Raw genomic sequence first — 19,899 nt, forward strand, 5'->3', positions numbered from 1 at the left:
TGTATATACACTATAATACTTTTAATATATATACTTTATAATATAAAATTTATAATGTCTTTTAACACATACACTTTATATTATATATAATGTTCATTTATAAAGAATATAATTACTATTGTATAAATTAATTACTAAATCATATATATACTTTTGTTTATATAAATTTATAATATATAAAGTTAATTATCTAAAAAGGAGTTGTGAGAGTAGCATAGTTTTGAAACTTAGCTTTTTTTTTAAATTTCATGTAACTAAAGACAAATTCATATAATTAATAAAATTATGATTATTAATTAAATTATAAGGTCTTTTAATAACTATATTTTATATAAATTGAATTTATTTATAAAAAATATAATTACTATTTTGTATATACACTATAATACTTTTAATATATATTTATTTTTTATTTTATATTAATACTATAAAAATTATAATTTATAAAATTATAAAATTCATATAGCAAAATTTGTTTTTTGTGCTTATTAGAAAAAGACTATTAACTTACTTCACAATTTCCTAATCCAAATGTGAAATGTTTATGTAATTGATGTTAAAAAAAAGATAGAAAGATTAAAAAATAAAAACCTTAGCCACTTCTTTTTTTTCTTTCTTTTTTCTCTTCTAGTCGGTAGCCACTCCTTTAGTCAATCCTTGTTCAGTTGTTCTTCCCCAATACCCCAACTGCCGGCTCGGCTCCTTCATCATTCTTTTCTCCCTAGCCGCCCAACCATAGCCATGCCTTGCCGGCTGCCACGGTGTTGCCCCAAGCCCCACGCCTTCGGCCCTTATTCTTCCCTAGCTGCCAACTTGCCACGCCATGCTATATAAATGTTTAAGATCTTTGTGTTTGATTATTTAAATTTAAATTTTATTATTTTTATTTTTATTAATTTAATTAGTAGTTAATTTGATGAAATAGGTAGAAAAATATTATTGTATATATATACAGATTCGGGTAATTGGATACCTATGAAGAAGATTTTAATAATTTTTTAATCTAATCGGGTTTTTAAATGGGTTAGGGTAATTATAGGGTAGTAAAAATGCAATAAGATTAGGATTAGGATAGTAATTTTAAAATTATTCGAGTAGTTAATAGGGTTAGGGTAGTTGATTTTTTATAGAGTTAGGGTTCGGGTACCTCGAAATTACAAGATACCCGACCCGTTGACATCCCTACATTAAATAAAAAGAAAACGTTAAATGATAACATTTATGACATGATATTTGTGGACTTTAAAAACCTTAAAATTCGTCATGTGTGAGGTGGATTTTTGGAGAGTTTAATGTCTATATTTGTCACGATTGTGGAATTATCTTCAAGTTTAAAAGAAAAAAAAATGTATGATCAGGCATTTAATTCATTTTACGTATTTACTGGCGACATTTATGGAAGTATTAAACAAGCAATGGTCCCCTTTTCTTGTCTAATGACATGAGCTAGCCTCGGGGGGTCCGAGGATAGGTACTGAAAACTAGTGAACAAATATTTCAAATGAAGGTAGCCCGAACCCACACTCCGGTCAAGTCTTGAAATATATAGGACACCACAATTAGTTTAACCTTACCGTCAAGCTAGGTTCAGAGATATACACATGTTTCGTTTTGACTATGTTTAATTCTTCCAGGCTTGTCTCTGTCCAGTGTCTATTCCCTCTTCGGCTCTTCCTTTCTTTCTCCACCCCATCCTCCTAAACCAGTCACAAAATATAATAATTAATTCTCATTACCCTACAAATTGTTATGCCATTTTTCGTTGCTATTGCACCTTTTCCTTTGAAAATATACTCTATTATCCTTTCGCTATATTACATACGTTCGGAGGAAGAAAAATACAAAAAGAAAAAGAAAAAGAAAAAGAAAAAAGTAGATAAAAGAAAACGAAAATGGAAGGAAATATCTTTTCTTATTCACATTAGGTTAAAAATAGTGGAGAATAAAGAGGCAAATTGAATAATTTGTACATAAAATAATTAATTTCAATTGAATGAATGTTTATTTTGGCTTCCTTTGCAATTATAAAAAGATTAAATTTTCTAGCGTGAAATGTGGCAAATTCTCAACTATAATTATTGCTGTTGTTTTCTTTTTAAATTCCTTCCATTCTCTTATTCTCTTACAAGAAACAAATTAATTAGGAAATATGGAAAGAAGGGAAAACAAATTGGATGTTTAAATTATAAAATTAAAAAAAGTCATCAAAAGTTAATCATAATTAAATTAAATTTTTTTAATGATTTTCATTTCTCCTTACTCTTCATTAGACAAAGTCAGGTCTTCGAAAATGACAAAAGACAATTGCGAAAATCAAATGACATGAGCATATGAGCATTTAACTCTCCTTTCTTCCAACAACAACTGGTCAATATATGTATGCATATTAAGGTCTTAAAAGAGGATCACATCACAATTCTTATGTAAAATGTTACCGGGAGGGCAGTTGTTGGCAGACTGATTCCAAGTCTAGTGAGAAAAAAGAGGTTAATTGAGTAAGATATACGTACCAAGAACGGGGCTAACCCCTTTAATTCGATACAAAAGTCTACGAATAATAAGTCAATGATAATGATGGAGATTTATATATGTTTAGATACAACATTTAATGTATGACTATGATCAGATATGAAATCAAGATTTCATGTTGAGGCGAAAATAATGTTTATAAAACAGTTATATTAAAAGTTTAATATTTACAAAAATAAAATTATAAATTTTTTCATAAAAAAGAAAAATAAAATTATAAAATTTCAAAAAAATAAAAAATATTATAAAGTTTTAAATTTTAAAAAAGACAAAATTCTACTAGTCTCCTCTTTCTACCTCTGATCATGACGTCCCATCTAACTATTCTGTCCTAGTAATTCTCTTATGAATGTGGTTGTCATCTAACTACCATCACAATGGAAGACCTCGGAGCTCAAGGCTTCTCTTTGTCACTATTTGTATTTGGGCACATGCTTCCATCAATTTACCTTCATTTTTTCATAATTAATACCATTGTCTTGGCATCTTCATTTTTTTCGTAATCGCTGACCAAGTCAAAGAACCCATAAGTCCAATACTGTAGGTTGGCTATTGTTACTTTTTTTTGTGATTTTGGAAATCTTAGTTTGTTGTGATTGTGGAGTTTGTTGGGTTATGTGTCTCTTTTATTATGGTTTTGTTTATATTGTATATTTGAGTGATTTTTTTTTTTTGTAGAAGGTGGAATTGTACAGTAATATATTTTTTTCTTGACTTTTATTCTAACAAAGATTATATGCCTCTTTAAAGGATTGGGTATGTACATTCTATTTTTTAAGTATGCTAGTGGCTGTTGTTGTCGAACTAAAGGATTTTTTTGTTAACGTTAGATTTTTTTATTAGATATACTTGGATTACTCCAATGAAATGAGAATATTTAGTATCTTTTTTTAAAAAATAATTTAATTAGTTTGTACTTTTTTGTACAAATGAAAAGTTAAAAGATAATTTAATTAAAGATGATTTAATAAATTATTAGTATATATAGGCCATTCACTATTTACACTTTAGAAAAATATACTTTTTAATATAAATAGATAGAACATATGCATACACTTGTGTATATATATATGTATATTTGATATTTATATTACATCGATAAATAATATTATGTTTTTCAATAAATATTTTACAATTGAAATTTTATCGAATCAAATAAGAGTTAGAATCTTCAATTAACTTAAAATTTGACACTGCTAAAAAAAAACCCTTAAATGATGACATGTATGTCCTGATTGTGGATTCGTTAAAATACATCATGTGTGAGGTGGATTATTGGAAGGTATAATGTTTATATTTGTCACAATTGTGGACATTATGTTCAAGGTTTAAAGGAAAAAAATGTATGGTCACGATTTTAATTCATTTTAAGCATTTGTTAGCGACAATTATGAAAGGATTAAACACGCAATGGTCCCTTTTTTCTTGTCTAATGGACATAGGCCATCGGCAAGGGTTCGAGGATAGCTACTGAAACTAGTGAACAAATATTTCAAATGAAGGTAGCCCGAACCCATGCTCAAATCAAGTCTTGAAATAGGACACCACAATTAGTTTTGTACTATATTAATTCTTCTAGGCTTGTCTCTGTCCAGTGTCTATTCCCTCTTCGGCTCTTCCTTTCTTTCTCCACCCCATCCTCCTAAGCCAGTCACAAAATATAATAATTAATTCTCATTAACCTACAAATTGTTATGCCCTTTTTCGTTGCTACTGCACCTTCTGCCTTTAAAAATATACTCTATTATACTTTTGCTATACTACATACGTTCGGAGGAAGAAAAGTACAAAAAAAAAAAAAAAAGAAAAAAAGTAGATAAAAGAAACGAAAATAGAAGGCAATAATCTTTTCTTATTCATATTAGGTACAAAAAGTGGAGAATAAAGAGGCAAATGGAATAATTGGTACTAATAAATAATTAATTTTAATTGAACGAATGTTTATTTTGGCTTCCTTTGCATTTATAAGAAGATTAAATTTTTTGAACGTGAAATGGGGCAAATTCCCAAATATAATTATTGCTGTAGGTTTTTTTTTAATTCCTTCCATTCTCTTATTCTCTTACAAAAAACAAATTAATTAGGAAACATGGAAAGAAAGAAAAACAAATTGGATGTTTAAATTATAAAATAGAAAAAAGTCATAAAAAATTAATCATAATTAAATTATTATTTTTTAATGATTTTCATTTCTCCTTAGTTACTCTTCATTAGACAAAGTCCAGTCTACGAAAAAGACAGAAGACGATTGCGAAAATGAAATGACATGAGCAGATAAGCATCTAACTCTCCTTTCTTCCAACAATAACTAATCAATATATATTAAGGTCTTGGAAGAGGATCACATCACAATTCTCATGTAGAACATTACAGTGAGGGCAGTTGTTGGTTGCGTGGTTCCAAGTCTAGTCGAGAAAAAGAGGTTAATTGGATAAGTTATACGTACCACGAACGGGGTTGATCCCTTTAATTTGATACATGAGTCTATGAATAATAAGTCAATAACAATGACAGAGATTTATGTATATTTTAGACAAAACATTTAACGTATGATCGTAATGTTCCATCAAATTATCTTGTCCTATTAATTATCTTATAAATGCGGTTGTCGTCTAACTACAATCACAGTCAAAGACTTTAGAGCTCAAGTCTTCTCCATGTAATATTTGCGTAAATGCATGCTTCCATCAATTCACCTTCATTTTTCCATAATTATTAATACCTTCCTTTGTCTTCTCTTTCTTAGAAATCTCAAACTCTTTTCTCTCTCACTTCATTTGCATTTCACTTTAATTCCATTTGCATATACATTTTTTTTTCTAATTTTTGGAATTTAAAATTCAAATCTGAAATCAAAATTCTTTTTGCAATAAAAAAGTTTTACTATTTTTTCAACTTTGTTTTCCTTTTTATTTTTCGTTCTTTACTTGATCCATTTCTCATTATGCAATTTTGGTCCTTTCCATTCCACCCTCAGCTATACCCACATAGTATATGGTCAACGAATTCTAACTATTTTAGCTTCTCTTTTTTTTCTTAAATTAAGGGTTTGGTTTATCTTGAAATTGATTCAGAAAAGTGCACATAACTCTAATTCTTTTAATTTAAAATTTAAAAAATTCTTTCCGTTTTTTTTTTTAATTCTTTGGTTCATCTCTATAAGCACCACTTCCGGTACATTATGGTGAAAAAGCCAAAGCAATTTGTTTCTTTTATTTACATAGATTTTTTTATTTCCTATTATATTTATGCTCATAAGTTTAATAAGTTATTTACATAGTTTTTTAATTTCATATTATATTCTAAAATAGATATGTTTAATAATTTCTATAGATTAAAAAAAATATAATCCATATACTATTATTTTAAAAAAATTATTCAGATCCTTTTACAAGCCAAAAAAAAGTGCATGTTGAATATATTTTAATTTTTAAGTCTTGTTTTAATTTTTGATGTATAACAAGAACAAGTAAATTGTTAAATTTTAATCTTTATTTGTTAATAATAAAATTTTAATTTAAATAAATTGTTAAATTCAACTATGTTAAAATATTAATTATATATGAAATTATAGAAAGGTGTAAAAATAATTACTTTTACCCAAATGTAACTTATCGATCATGATCATATATATAACAGCCAGCAGATCAAGATGATTTTGTAAAATTAACCTCTTTCAATTCATTTGACCTATTTTAATTTTGATGATGATGATCGAAAATAACTCACAAGCATGAAAACGATCCCATTTTCTTGTGTCTCTTAAATGATAAAAAAAGAAACATATTTTAATCAGCTTCCAACATTCTCACCCACAGAGCAAAGCAGAGGAGGGAACGTTGGACAAGTAATTAAAAAGTCCTTTACATTACCTTCATTTATGCATGGAGAGATATATGCATATGTAAGAATACTGATGTAAAAAGTTGCCATTGCAAATACTTATTAGTTATTATTGGACTTTATTTCACCTAAATAACGGGGTGGGTTAATCCTAAGGAAAGTTCTGAAAAGGCTATGGTCTTCCAACAATTCCGGATTCCCGACTGTTCCCTCGGAACTCTATTTCATCCAACTTCTGCTTTTAGTCCCCAAAACTTATTTTCAGTTTTTTTCTTTAAATCTTATCTGATCCAACTTCAATTTTTTAAAGTAAATTCATGTTGTATTACAACTCTCGAGAGTCATTAATTCAATTTCTTTGGCGCATAAACTAATGATCTGGATCGCATTGTTGATTGTCCAATCCTTCTAATATGACAAGAAAATTTCACGAGACATTCAAATAAAAGATATATCGAAATCTTGTCTACAATACTAACCAAAAATAATATTTTTTTTGGCTGAATCAACATCCACTGGCTAATAGGTACCGAAACTTTCAAGGGCACCTTTTACTCCCAAATTGTAATTGACTCAGATTCAAGAGTCAAACACACATCATAAAGTCCCAAAAAAAGAAAAACACTAAATAAATCAACAGTACTTGGAATGATAATAAAGGAAAAGCTAAAGGCTAAGCTAAATAACATCTTAATATTAAAGATTGATGCCTTTTGGATGAGCATATCCCTATTATAATTCTACAGTGAGAATTTAGAACCAGAGTCTTATTATCCAATCAATTTTATATCAAACCATTAGCATGCCCTTTCAGTCGGAGAGACGGCTTTTCCTTCGCAAAAATCAACCAGGTTCTCCATAAAGCAATGGTACATGAAGTACCCGAAGGAAATATAATCATATGCCTCTCCATAACCATGTGATCTTTTTAATTCTTTCAGAATTCTTTTCAATTCTTTTTATTTTTCTGATGTGTTAACATTTGTGGATGTTTCTGCATACAAGTTTGGCAATCTCTTAACAATTCCAAAATTTGTTTTTCCATATGTTTCATAAAAATGGCCAGATGTTTTTTACTGCATATTGAAACCGGAATATTTACCTTTTTGCCAGAAGTTTATGATATCCTCCTTTCGAAGGAAACCACACTATGGACTATTTCAGCTAAAGTTTCTTTTAGTTTTCCTATATTAATTTGTAGATGTATCCATTCTGAATCATGTTACTTTAGACAAAAAATACGAACGGCCATCTCCTTGGAACATAATGATAAGACACTTGAAATTAAGGGTTTATTAAGCTAAAATTTACCAAGTGCGTAAGGCAGCAGTTCTTTTTTGGTGTTTTCCCGGGCCAATCAGCATTATGCACCTAGATTAGTAAGTCAATAACACTATCACAGGATTTTCTGTTTGAGCTACTTTTTGCATAAACAATTTTGGATCCATTCCAAGAACATACTGGTGTTAGATAGTGCCTCCTTGAGCTTATGCGTACTGATTTATACTATTCGGGCGCACTGTGGAATGGCATTGCTTTATTGATGCTAGCAATTCTCATCACCCTGCATTGCATAGAAATCTCCTATATTCGTCCTGTGACCAATGGTATGTTTTTTGGATTGGTGAATACTTGTTCTACATTTATTACGAATGAACATACTATGGTCGACATTCTAGTTGAGTTATCAGCAGTTTTTGATGTAGAGTTGTTATCAGGTGTACCTCATTAGAGCCCTGATATAAAAAAATTAGTGGCGGAGCTTAAACTAATGGAAGGTTGAAGTGGCTTTATCATTTCAGTTTTTACCACTGTCAAAAAATGGAAGCCAGCTGTTTTGAATACTTCTTATTTTTTGCTTTTTGTAACCAATGCATGGTCACATGCATACCTATGATTCAGCCTTTTTGGCTGTGTATTATAAACTGATTGTCTGAAGAACTCTGCTAAGGCTGAAAGTTTTAACTCAAGTTGATTTGTTGTTGCAGAGGAGGAAGTGAAAGAGAGAGCAAGGAAGGCCGCAGCAGCAGCGCTAAGATGGAGGGAATATTCAAGGAGGGGTGTTGATGAACCTTCCACTTTTAAGCTTCCAGACGCAGTCTCAAATAAAGTAAAAGAGTAATTTTCCCCACCATTTATATTCTTAAGATCAAATGCAATTAGTTTGTCCACAGGGTTCCATTGAAGACTGATAATTTATTCCTAGTGTCTCATTTAATCATGTAGAATCCACATGGATCTTTCAACTGTGTATATAAACATTAATCTACATAAAAGAAACTAATAAATAGGAAAAATCATTATAGCTTATCTATGAAGCCGGTATAGTATGATTGTGTTGTAGTTGAGCTTAAATAATTACTGATTTGGGTAATCAAAAAAATAATACTTGGAATATGGATATATAGGTATGTAGTAATTTTAACATTAGATCTCCCCAATAAACTCCTCATGTGCCTTAAGAATTAACGTTTAAATACTAGTAATATTTTCATCTCTACACTTGGATTTATATCTGATATATCCTAGTTAAAATGCCTGAAACTTATTCTTATCTTGACTTCAACTACAGCGGCAGCGGTCCTTATAAACTGATTTATAGCTACTGTTTAAAGAATTCTTGTATAAGTGATTGAAAATAAATCATGAGGATTATAATTATGACAATTAGAATCATGAAGATTACTTCTAATTCTTGATATAGCAAAATTTTAAATTTTATTAGGAACAATTTACTTCAATAAAGACTTCAATGTTAATAAAGAAATAAATAGATAAAAAATAGTTAATATTTAATTTAATAATAAAATATTAATTAAGAAAAATTTACTTTAATAAGAACTTCAATTGTTAATGAGGAAATAAAATAAAAATTAGTTGATTCTTTAATTTAATAAAAAAATCATTAATTAAGGATGACTTAATAAATTATTAGTATATATATGTCATTCACTATTTACATTTTTGAAAAATATACTTTTTAATATAAAAAGATAGAATATATGCATACATATTGTATATATATATACTTGATATTTATATTACATTGATAAATAACGTTATTTCTTTCAATAAATATTTTACAATTAAAATTTTATTGAATCAAAATATGAGTTAGAAATCATCAATCAACTTAAAATTTGGCATTGCTCCAAAAAAACAAAAAACTCTTAAATGATGACGTGTATGTCATGATTGTGTACTTTAAAAAACTTAAAACACATCAAGTGTGAGGTGGATTTTTGGAGGGTTTAATGTCTATATTTATCGCGATTATAGACAATATCTTCAAGTTCAAAAGAAAAAAAAATGTATGGTCATGCTATTGATTCATTTTACGTATTTGTTAGGGACAATTATGGAAGTATCAAACACGCAATGATCCCTTTTTTCTTGTCTAATGGACATGAGCTATCCCCAAGGGGTCCGAGGATAGCTACTGAAAACTAGTGAACAAATATTTCAAACGAAGGCAGCCCGAACCCATGCTCAAGTCAAGTCTAGAAATAGGACACCACAATTAGTTTTGTACTATATTAGTTCTTCTAGGCTTGTCTCTGTCCAGTGTCTATTCCCTCGTCAGATCTTCCTTTCTTTCTCCACCCCATCCTTCTAAACCAGTCACAAAATATAATAATTAATTCTCATTACCCTACAAATTGTTATGCCATTTCTCGTTGCTACTGCACCGTCTACCTTTAAAAATATACTCTATTATACTTTTGCTATATTACATTGTTAGGATAGTCTTGAATTATGATTTAATTAGAATTGTTTAATTCTAATTAAATTAGTATACCTTATAAAATAGTTTTTAAATCTAGTTAGACTAGAATAATAATTCTTGATTATATTAGAATAAGATTTCTAATTATATTAGTATAAGGTTATTGTATTTGGCACTATAAAAGGACCCTATGGGGTTAAAGAATAATCATCACCTAGATTTAGAGAGAGTGATTTAGGTGTACGTGGGATAAGGGTTATAAGTTTGAGACTGTTCTTGTAATCTCCTGATTTTTCCTCTTAGTGGATTTTTCTCTGTTGCTGTGCCCGTGGACGTAGGTCATCAAAAGACCGAACCACGTAAATTATTGTGTTCTTGTGGTGTACTTGATTTCTTTCTTTCTTTATTCTATTGATTGGGTTAGATCTTGGGCAATTCTTTAGAGATATTTCCGTAATTTCCCAACAAACTGGTATCAGAGCTTCAAGGTCTTGAGTCAATTTGAATCTCGCTATGTCAACTTTGTCGACCAAGTATGAGATTGAAAAGTTTAATGGAAGAAACGATTTCATTCTGTGGCGTGTTAAGATGCGCGCATTGTTAGTGCAACAAGGACTGTTGAAGGCACTGAAGGAAAAAGAGTATCTTCCTTCGAATTTATCTGATGGTGAGAAAGATGACCTTATGGAGAAAGCATATAGTGCTATTCTCTTAGCTTTGTTTGATGAGGTGCTAGGAGAAGTCACGGATGAAGAATCTGCTGCTATAGTGTGGCTTAAACTCGAAAGTATTTATATGACTAAATCCCTGACGAATCGGCTTTATATGAAGCAACGATTGTATACTCTCAAGATGAGTGAAGGTACGTCCGTTAATACCTACATTAATGAATTTAATAGAGTTATTCTTGATTTAAAGAATATCGATGTTAAAATAGATGATGAAGACCTAGCCCTAATTCTTTTATATTTTTTGCCTCCATCGTATGAAAACTTCGTGGATACTATATTATATGATCGAAACACTCTCACTTTTGAAGATGTAAGAGCATCTTTAAATTCCAAGGAATTGAAGAAGAAAGTTGGTGGTATCCAGAATGAAAATCAAGTAGAAGGTTTGGTTGTGAATAAAGGAAAAGATAGAGAGAAAGGTATAGACAGAAAAGGTAAATCTAAAGCAAAAGGTAAAACTTGCTAGAATTATGGTCGGAAAGGGCACTTCCGTCAAGACTGTACCAAATTCAAGGATGATGAAAAGATCAATAAGTCTGAGAATACTGCAAACATGGTTGGAGATGACTTTGATACTTTTGAGAAAACTGATAATGTTCTTGCAATTACTAATGGTAACCCGATGGATACATGGATCTTGGATTCGGCTTGTTGCTTTCATATATGTCTTAGGCGTGATTGGTTTATAACTTATCAATTTGTTGATATGGGTACTGTACAATTAGGAGATGATTTCTCTCTCTCAGTTGTTGGGATTGGCACAATTTGAATCAGGATGTTTGATGGTATGGTAAGAACACTTGAGGTAAAATATGTCCCTGACATGAAAAAGAATTTAATATCCTTGAGTTTATTAGATAAGAAGGGCTACAAATATAGTGGCCAAGATGGTGTCTTGAATGTATTTAAAGAAGCCTTAACTATCATGAAGAGCAAGTTATCCGGTGACCTTTATTGTCTAGTGGGAAACACGGTCATTGAAACTGTTTCTATGGTCTCATCTAATGATCCTGAAGATGATGTAACACATTTATGGCATATGAGATTGAGTCATATGAGCGAGAGAGGGATTAGAAAACTGAGTAAGCGTAGTTTGCTGTGTGGTCAAAAGAATGGAAAACTAGATTTCTATGAGCAACATAGAGTGAAATTTAGCACTACAACTCATCGAATCAAGAGTACAATAAACTACATCTATTCAAATTTGTGGGATCCTTCTCCGGTGGCATCAGAAGGTGGATCATTATACATGTGGACTTTTATCAATGATTTTTCAAGAAAGGTGTGGACGTATCTTCTGAAGGCCATGAGTGAAGTGTTAACCATCTTTTTTCATTGGAAGGTATTGATCGAGAAGCAGACTAAGAAAAGGATCGAGAGCTTTCGAACAAACAAAGGTTTGGAATATTGCAAAGGTGAGTTTGGTATATTCTACAAGAATGAAAAAATTGTTAGACATTGCACTGTCGTCAAAACAACACATCAAAACGGTATTGTAGAATGGATAAAGAAAACACTTATTGAGAGAGCAAAATACGTGTTCTCTAATGTTAGCCTAACCAAAGTATTCTGGATAAAAGCTATCAACAAGGCTTGTTACTTGGTAAATCGGTCTCCATCAACTGCAATTGAATTTAAGACTCTCAAGGAAGTTTGGTCTGGTAAGCCCGCTGATTACTCTATAGTGAGAGTATTTAGTTGTCTTGTTCATGCTCATGTGAGTGATGGTAAACTTGAGTGAGGGCGACGAAGTGCATATTCCTAGGCTATGCATATAGGGTGAAGGGTTATCGGTTGTGGTGTACTAATTGTAAGTTCCCCAAGTTTATGGTGAGTCGAGATGTTACCTTTGACAAGTCTACATTACTTCGTGGAATAAAGTCTAGAATTGCAAACACATCAGACCAAGAAATTGGCAAGCAGGTGGAGCTTGAAATCAATGCTCTTGTGACAATGCCGAATGATAGTGAAATCTAGAAAGAATTGTAAGAGGTACAAGAATTGGTATCTCAACGAAGCATTACTTGTATTGATGGTGATTCTGATTTTTATGTTTTATTTGTGAAAGTAGAGATTGATGAGCCTTACTTTTATCATGAGAAAATTACATATGCCGAGTTTTCTAAGAAGATTGAGTCTCTACACTGGGATCAAACATGGGAGCTTGTGAAAACACCTAAAGTTACTATTGAAGTTGGCTTAGTGTGTGAAGGAGGTGCAAACATTAGTTGTAATGTGGTTGGCTTTTCCAAATCAGATTTTGCTGGTGATCTAGATAGTAAAAGATCTCGAATGGGGTATGTGTTCACTCTCTCAAGGTCTGTAATAAGTTGGAAAGTAGTTCTTCAATCAACCGTTGCTTTGTCTACAACTGAAGTTGAATATATGGTTGTGACCGAGGCAGTGAAGGAGGCTTTGTAGCTTAAAGGCTTGGTTAGTGATCTTGGTTTTGGACAAGCATATACAGTTGTGTTTTGTGATAGTCAAAGTGCTATACATTTGACTAAAAATCAGATGTTTCATGAGAGAACAAAACACATCCAAGTCAAGTGTAACTTCGTTCGAGAGATTATTTCTAAAGGTGACATTGTAGTCAAGAAAATAGCTATAGATGAAAATCTGGCAGTTATGCTAACTAAGTCAATTTTTGGGATAAAGTTCAAGCATTGCTTGGACTTGATCGGTGTTTGTAATGCTTGAGGCCCTTTGGGGCAGTGGCGGTGTCGACAGAGATTGGTTCGTAAGGTGGAGCTTGGTGAATTCAAGCCTAAGGTGGAGATTTGTTAGGATAGTCTTGAATTGTGATTTAATTAGAATTGTTTAATTCTAATTAAATTAGTATACCTTATAAAATAGTCTGTAAATCTAGTTAGACTAGAATAACAATTCTTGATTATATTAGAATAAGATTCCTAATTATATTAGGATAAAGTTATTGTATTTGACACTATAAAAGGACCCTATGGGGTTAAAGAATAATCATCACCTAGATTTAGAGAGAGTGATTTAGGTGTACGTGAGATAAGGGTTATGAGTTTGAGACTGTTCTTATAATCTCTTGATTTTTCCTCTTAGTGGATTTTTCTCTGTTGTTGTGCCCGTGGACGTAGGTCATCAAAAGACCGAACCACGTAAATTATTGTGTTCTTGTGGGTGTGCTTGATTTCTTTCTTTCTTTATTCTATTGATTGGGTTAGATCTTGGGCAATTCTTTAGAGACAATTCTGCAATTTCCCAACATACATAGGTTCAGAGAAAGAAAAGTACAAAAAAAAAAAGAAAAAGAAAAAAAGTAGATAAAAGAAAATGAAAATGGAAGGAAATAATCTTTCCTTATTCTTATTAGGTAGAAAAAGTGGAGAATAAATTGTACAAAAAAATAATTAATTTTAATTGAATGAATGTTTATTTTGGCTTCCATTGCATTTATAAGAAGGTTAAATTTTCTGATCGTGAAATGAGTAAATTCCCAAATATAATTATTGCTGTTGTTTTTTTTAATTCCTTCCATTCTCTTATTCTCTTAAAAAAAATAAATTAATTAGAAAATATGGAAAGAAGGAAAAACAAATTGGATGTTTAACTTATAAATAGAAAAAAGTCATGAAAATTAATCATAATTAATTTTTTTAATAATTTTCATTTCTTCTTACTCCTCATTAGACAAAGTCAAGTCTTCGGAAAAAAAGACATTTGCGTAAATGAAATGACGAGCAGATGAGCATTTAACTCTCCTTTCTTCCCAGAAAAAAATTGACAACAACAACTAGTCAATATATATATTAAGGTCTTGAAAGAGGATCACATTACAATTTTCACATAGAATGTTACTGTGAGGGCAGTTGTTGGTTGCCTAGTTCCAAGTCTAGTCGGGAAAAAGAGATTAATTGAGTAAGTTATACGTACAAAGAACCGGGTTAACCCCTTTGATCCGATACATGAGTCTACGAATAATAAGTCAATTACAATAACAGAGATTCATGTATGTTTTAGACACAGCATTTAACGTATGATCATGATGTCCCATCTAGGTAGCCTGTCCTATTAATTGTCTTATAAATGCGGTTGCTATCTAACTACAGTCACAAGCGAAGACTTTTGAGCTCAAGTCTTCTCCATGTAATAATTGGGTAAATGCATACTTCCATCAATTCACCTTCATTTTCCCATAATTATTAATACCTTCCTTTGTCTTCTCTGCCTTAGAAATCTCAAACTCTTTTCTCTCTCACTTCATTTGCATTTCATTTGAATTCCATTTGCATAAACCTTTTTTTTTCTAATTTTTGGAATTTAAAATTCAAATCTGAAATTAAAATTCTTTTTGCAATAAAAAAGTTTTACTATTTTTTCAACTTTGTTTTCCTTTTTATTTTTCTTTCTTTACTTGATCCAGTTCTCATTATGCAATTTTGGTCCTTTCCATTCCACCCTCAGCTACAACCATATAGTATATGGTCAACGAATTCTAACTATTTTAGCTTTTTTTTTTAAATAAAGTTTTTTTAGGTTAAGTTTGTTGGATTCTCTCACTACAATAAATTTGTCTTAAGACAATATATTTTCAAAATATGCCATTAAAAATATTTTTAATAACACTCTATTTTGTAGATTTGACTATACTATATAAATTTTTAACAGCATTATAAAAAAATTATTATTATAGAGATTACATACACTAGTAAAAACTACACATTTTTATGTTGTTACTAAATGTGAAAAAAATGAAACTAGAAGCTTAAATAGCTACACTTTTAAAATTTCATTACACAAAAAGATATGTTAACTAAAAAAGTGTAATTAAATCCCAATTTTATTGTAGTCATCTCTTTAAAAAAATCAAATAAAAATTAATTTTGAAAATCAAAACCCATAAATTGATAAAAAGAAGTGTGTATCAGTACTAAAGAATAACATGTTCGGTTCCTAGAAGAAACCGGAGAGAGACAATTGGAAATGAAAAGTAAATAGTCTTTAACTTACCTAGAATTATACAGTTTGAGTGGATCATACAATTTTATGATAACAAATTAAGGGAAAGTGGAAAACAAACAATTGAATATATATGCATGTTTTAACCAGACAGTGAACAAGCGCACACATTAATATATCTCTAACTTCTAAGCGTTGTAGAAAGTTTCTGATTTAAAGCTTTACAAAGTAGGTGCAAAGGAGTAGCTACGTACCATTCCACGGAGAGCCCACATCTGAAAATGTCACTTCAAAGATTCTACCAATTATTCTCAATGCCTTCGAACAAAAAAAAAAAAATCTATTTATAAATGTCTGATTGTTCATCCGCCAATACACAGCCCATATCAACAAAAACCCATAAGAGTTACGATGCCCTTGCCACTTAAAGTCCTGTTCTTCCTCAGCCTTGTTTTAGGTTCGTCTTTCCATTTCATTGCTTCTACTGCTTCTTCAAGATCTGCAACAGCTCCTGTTGGAGTGACGGAAGTAGAGGCACTTCTACTATGGAAGGCTAGTCTTGACAAGGAAAGTCAATCCACCTTGTCTTCTTGGTTCGGAACCAGGCCCTGCACTTGGGTAGGGATTCGTTGTGGTTCGTTTGGGAGCATCACTCATCTAAACCTTTCCTCCTCAGGTTTGAAAGGCAAGCTAGAAGGTTTGAACTTCTCCCTTTTTCCCAACCTTACCCATATTGATCTTAGCATTAACTCACTCCATGGAAACATTCCTTCACAGATTGGCCATCTGCCCAAACTCGTCTACCTAAACTTTTCTTTCAACTATCTCCACGGTTTCATTCCTAACAAAATTGAATTATTAAGATCTCTTTCTAAACTTGATATGTCAAACAATAATTTCACAGGTTCTATCCCAATTTCTATAGGAAATTTGAAAAGCTTATATGTTCTTTACCTTTACAACAACAAACTCTCTGGTTTCATTCCCCAAGGAATTGGGTTGTTAAGATCTCTTTCTGAACTTGGATTGTCTTACAACAGTTTTACAGGTCCAATCCCTGCTTCGATAGGAAATTTGATAAACTTATCCGTTCTTTACCTTAACAACAACAAACTCTCTGGTTTGATTCCCCAAGAAATTGGATTGTTAAGATCTCTTTCTGACCTTGAATTGTCTTACAACAGTTTCACAGGTCCAATCCCTGCTTCGATAGGAAATTTGATAAACTTATCCGTTCTTTACCTTAACAACAACAAACTCTCTGGTTTGATTCCCCAAGAAATTGGATTGTTAAGATCTCTTTCTGACCTTGCATTGTCTTACAACAGTTTCACAGGTCCAATCCCTACTTCGATAGGAAATTTGATAAACTTATCCGTTCTTTACCTTCACAACAACAAACTCTCTGGTTTGATTCCCCAAGAAATTGGATTGTTAAGATCTCTTTCTGACCTTGAATTGTCTTACAACAGTTTCACAGGTCCAATCCCTGCTTCGATAGGAAATTTGATAAACTTATTCTTTCTTTACCTTAGCAACAACAAACTCTCTGGTTCCATTCCCCAAGAACTTGGTTTGTTAAGATCTCTTTCTGACCTTGAATTGTCTGACAACAATTTCACAGGTTCAATCCCTGCTTCAATAGGAATTTTGAGTAATTTGTCTTATCTTTTTCTTCTCAACAACAATTTGTCGGGTTCAATACCTCAAGAGATGAACGGCCTAAGAAATTTGAAATCTCTACAGTTAACAAACAATAAGTTTGTTGGTTCTTTACCACACAATATTTGCCTAGGTGGGTTGCTTACCAATTTCACTGTAGCAAACAACAATTTCACTGGCCGAATCCCCAAAACTTTAAAAAATTGCACCAGCTTGTATAGAGTTAGGCTCGATGGAAATCAGTTCTCCGGAAATATAACAGAAGATTTTGGCATATACCCTAACTTGAATTATATTGATTTGAGTAATAATCAATTCTATGGTGAACTTTCATGGAAATGGGGGGAGTGTCATAATTTGAAAAACATGAAAATCTCCAAGAATAATATTTCTGGTAAGATTCCGGCTACTCTTGGGATGATGACTCAGTTACAGAGACTTGATCTTTCTTTCAATTATCTAACTGGAGAGATTCCAAAAGAGTTGGGTAGGTTGACATCATTGATGGATTTATCGCTACAAGGTAACCAACTATCAGGCAATATCCCTCTAAAAACTGGAATGCTACATGATCTTCAAACTCTGAATCTAGCAGCAAACAACTTAACTGGATCACTTTCCAAGGAGATCGAAAACTGTTTAAAACTTCAATTCTTGAATTTGAGCTTGAACAGGTTTGTTGGAACCATTCCTTTAGAAATTGGTGATTTACACTCTCTAGAAAATATTGATCTCAGTCAAAATTTGTTGATGGGAGAGATACCGCCACAGCTTGGGAACTTGCTAATGTTGGAAACTGTAAATCTTTCGCACAACATGCTCTTTGGTTCCATTCCATCAACTTTTGAAAATGGTTTGTCAAGCTTGACAACTGTAAATGTATCCTTCAATCAATTAGAAGGTCCTATTCCAAACATCAAAGCTTTTCATGAGGCTTCATGTTTTGCTCTTCAAAGTAATAAAGGGTTGTGTGGCAACACTACATGTTTGAAGGCCTGTGTTCCTATTTCAAGCAGAAAAGGCCTCATTTGGATCATAATACCCCTTTTGGGTAGCCTACTTTTGTTGCTTATCTTGATCATAGGTCTTTTTGCTCTATGCCGAAGATGTAAAAGTAAAAATAAAACATCAGAAGAGAAGAACTGCGAGCAAATTTTTGGTATATCAGGCAATTTTGGAAAAAGATTCTATCAAGATATCATCGAGGCAACAGATGAATTCAATTCCAATTATTGCATCGGTACAGGAGGACATGGGCACGTTTACAAAGCTGTGTTATCATCAGGTCAAGTGGTTGCTGTGAAAAAGCTTCATCTCTCAGAAGATGGTGAGCTAACCAATGTGAAGGCTTTTAAAAAAGAGGTTGTTGCCCTGACAAATATACGACATCGAAATATTGTGAAGCTACATGGTTTTTGTCCACATGCAAAACACCCTTTCTTGGTGTATGAGTTCATTGAAAAGGGAAGCTTGAAAGTGATACTAAACGATGAGAAACAAGCAATGGAATTGGATTGGGTCAAGAGGCTGAATGTTGTTAAAGGGGTGGCCCATGCTCTGGCTTATATGCACCATGATTGCTCACCTCCCATAATTCACCGCGACATTTCTAGCAACAACATTCTCTTGGATTCAAAATTTGAAGCTCATGTCTCTGATTTTGGCACAGCCAAATTTTTAAAGTCTAATTCTTCCAGCTTAACCTCCCTTGCAATTGCAGGAACCTTGGGATATATGGCTCCAGGTATACATCTTTCTCTCCTGTTCCCTTTATATGTATAATTGATTTATACACATTTTTTTTTAAATGAGAATCATTTTATAAATTTTCATGTTTGAGAGAGTTATTACTTTGTTAATAAAAAAGAAGCTACAAATGCAATTACATGATATAGTTTTAAACTATATTTCAAAACAATATATGACCAATGTTTTTGCAGAGCTGGCTTACACAATGAAAGTGAATGAGAAATGTGACGTCTACAGCTTTGGCATGCTAACACTTGAGATCATGAGAGGCAATCATCCTGGTGATTTCATCTTGGCTCTATTTTCATCGTCATCATCATCATTGGCGTCATCCTCGACATCATCGCCGATCACACACCATACATTACTGAGTGATGTGGTAGACCAACGCCTCCGACCACCAAGAAGTCGAGTTGCAGAAGGTGTGGTCTCTACTGTACAATTAGCATTTGCATGTTTGCATGCTAATCCACAGTATCGACCAACCATGCAAACTATTTCTTCTGCACTTACAACTCGATGGCCTCCACTTGCCAAGTCATTCTCCTTGATAGAATTGGGAGAGCTCATTGCTCACTGAAGCTCCCAATGACAGCCTTTCATAAAATCTTAGTCACTGTTTCTTCTATGTTGATCTTTTTCTTGTTTGGTTTAATTTCCATGTAATTTGCTTTTCTGCATATAAAATGAGAAATGAACTTTGCAGGTTTTCTTATTTTACTAAAA

At 31.9% G+C, this 19,899-nt stretch overlaps 1 protein-coding gene across 1 annotated transcript; it reads left to right on the top strand.

Moving 5' to 3' along the window:
* Positions 1-16,123: 16,123 nt before the first annotated feature.
* Positions 16,124-19,899, top strand: LOC108663877 (uncharacterized). Its single transcript, XM_088807395.1, has 2 exons — positions 16,124-19,168; positions 19,365-19,899. Exons 1-2 carry the CDS (start codon positions 16,174-16,176, stop codon positions 19,751-19,753), a joined length of 3,384 nt encoding a protein of 1,127 aa, XP_088663521.1. The 5' UTR covers positions 16,124-16,173; the 3' UTR covers positions 19,754-19,899.

This window comes from Theobroma cacao, chromosome 1 (assembly GCF_053813885.1).
Source record: "Theobroma cacao isolate CCN51 chromosome 1, ASM5381388v1, whole genome shotgun sequence".
Lineage (NCBI taxonomy): Eukaryota > Viridiplantae > Streptophyta > Magnoliopsida > Malvales > Malvaceae > Theobroma > Theobroma cacao.

Excerpts from the sequence above, each read along its gene's own strand:
- LOC108663877 (XM_088807395.1), top strand. The coding sequence starts at position 16,174 with ATGCCCTTGCCACTTAAAGTCCTGTTCTTCCTCAGCCTTGTTTTAGGT. Across the intron at positions 19,169-19,364 it reads CTTGGGATATATGGCTCCAG|AGCTGGCTTACACAATGAAA; the intron begins GTATACATCTTT and ends ATGTTTTTGCAG.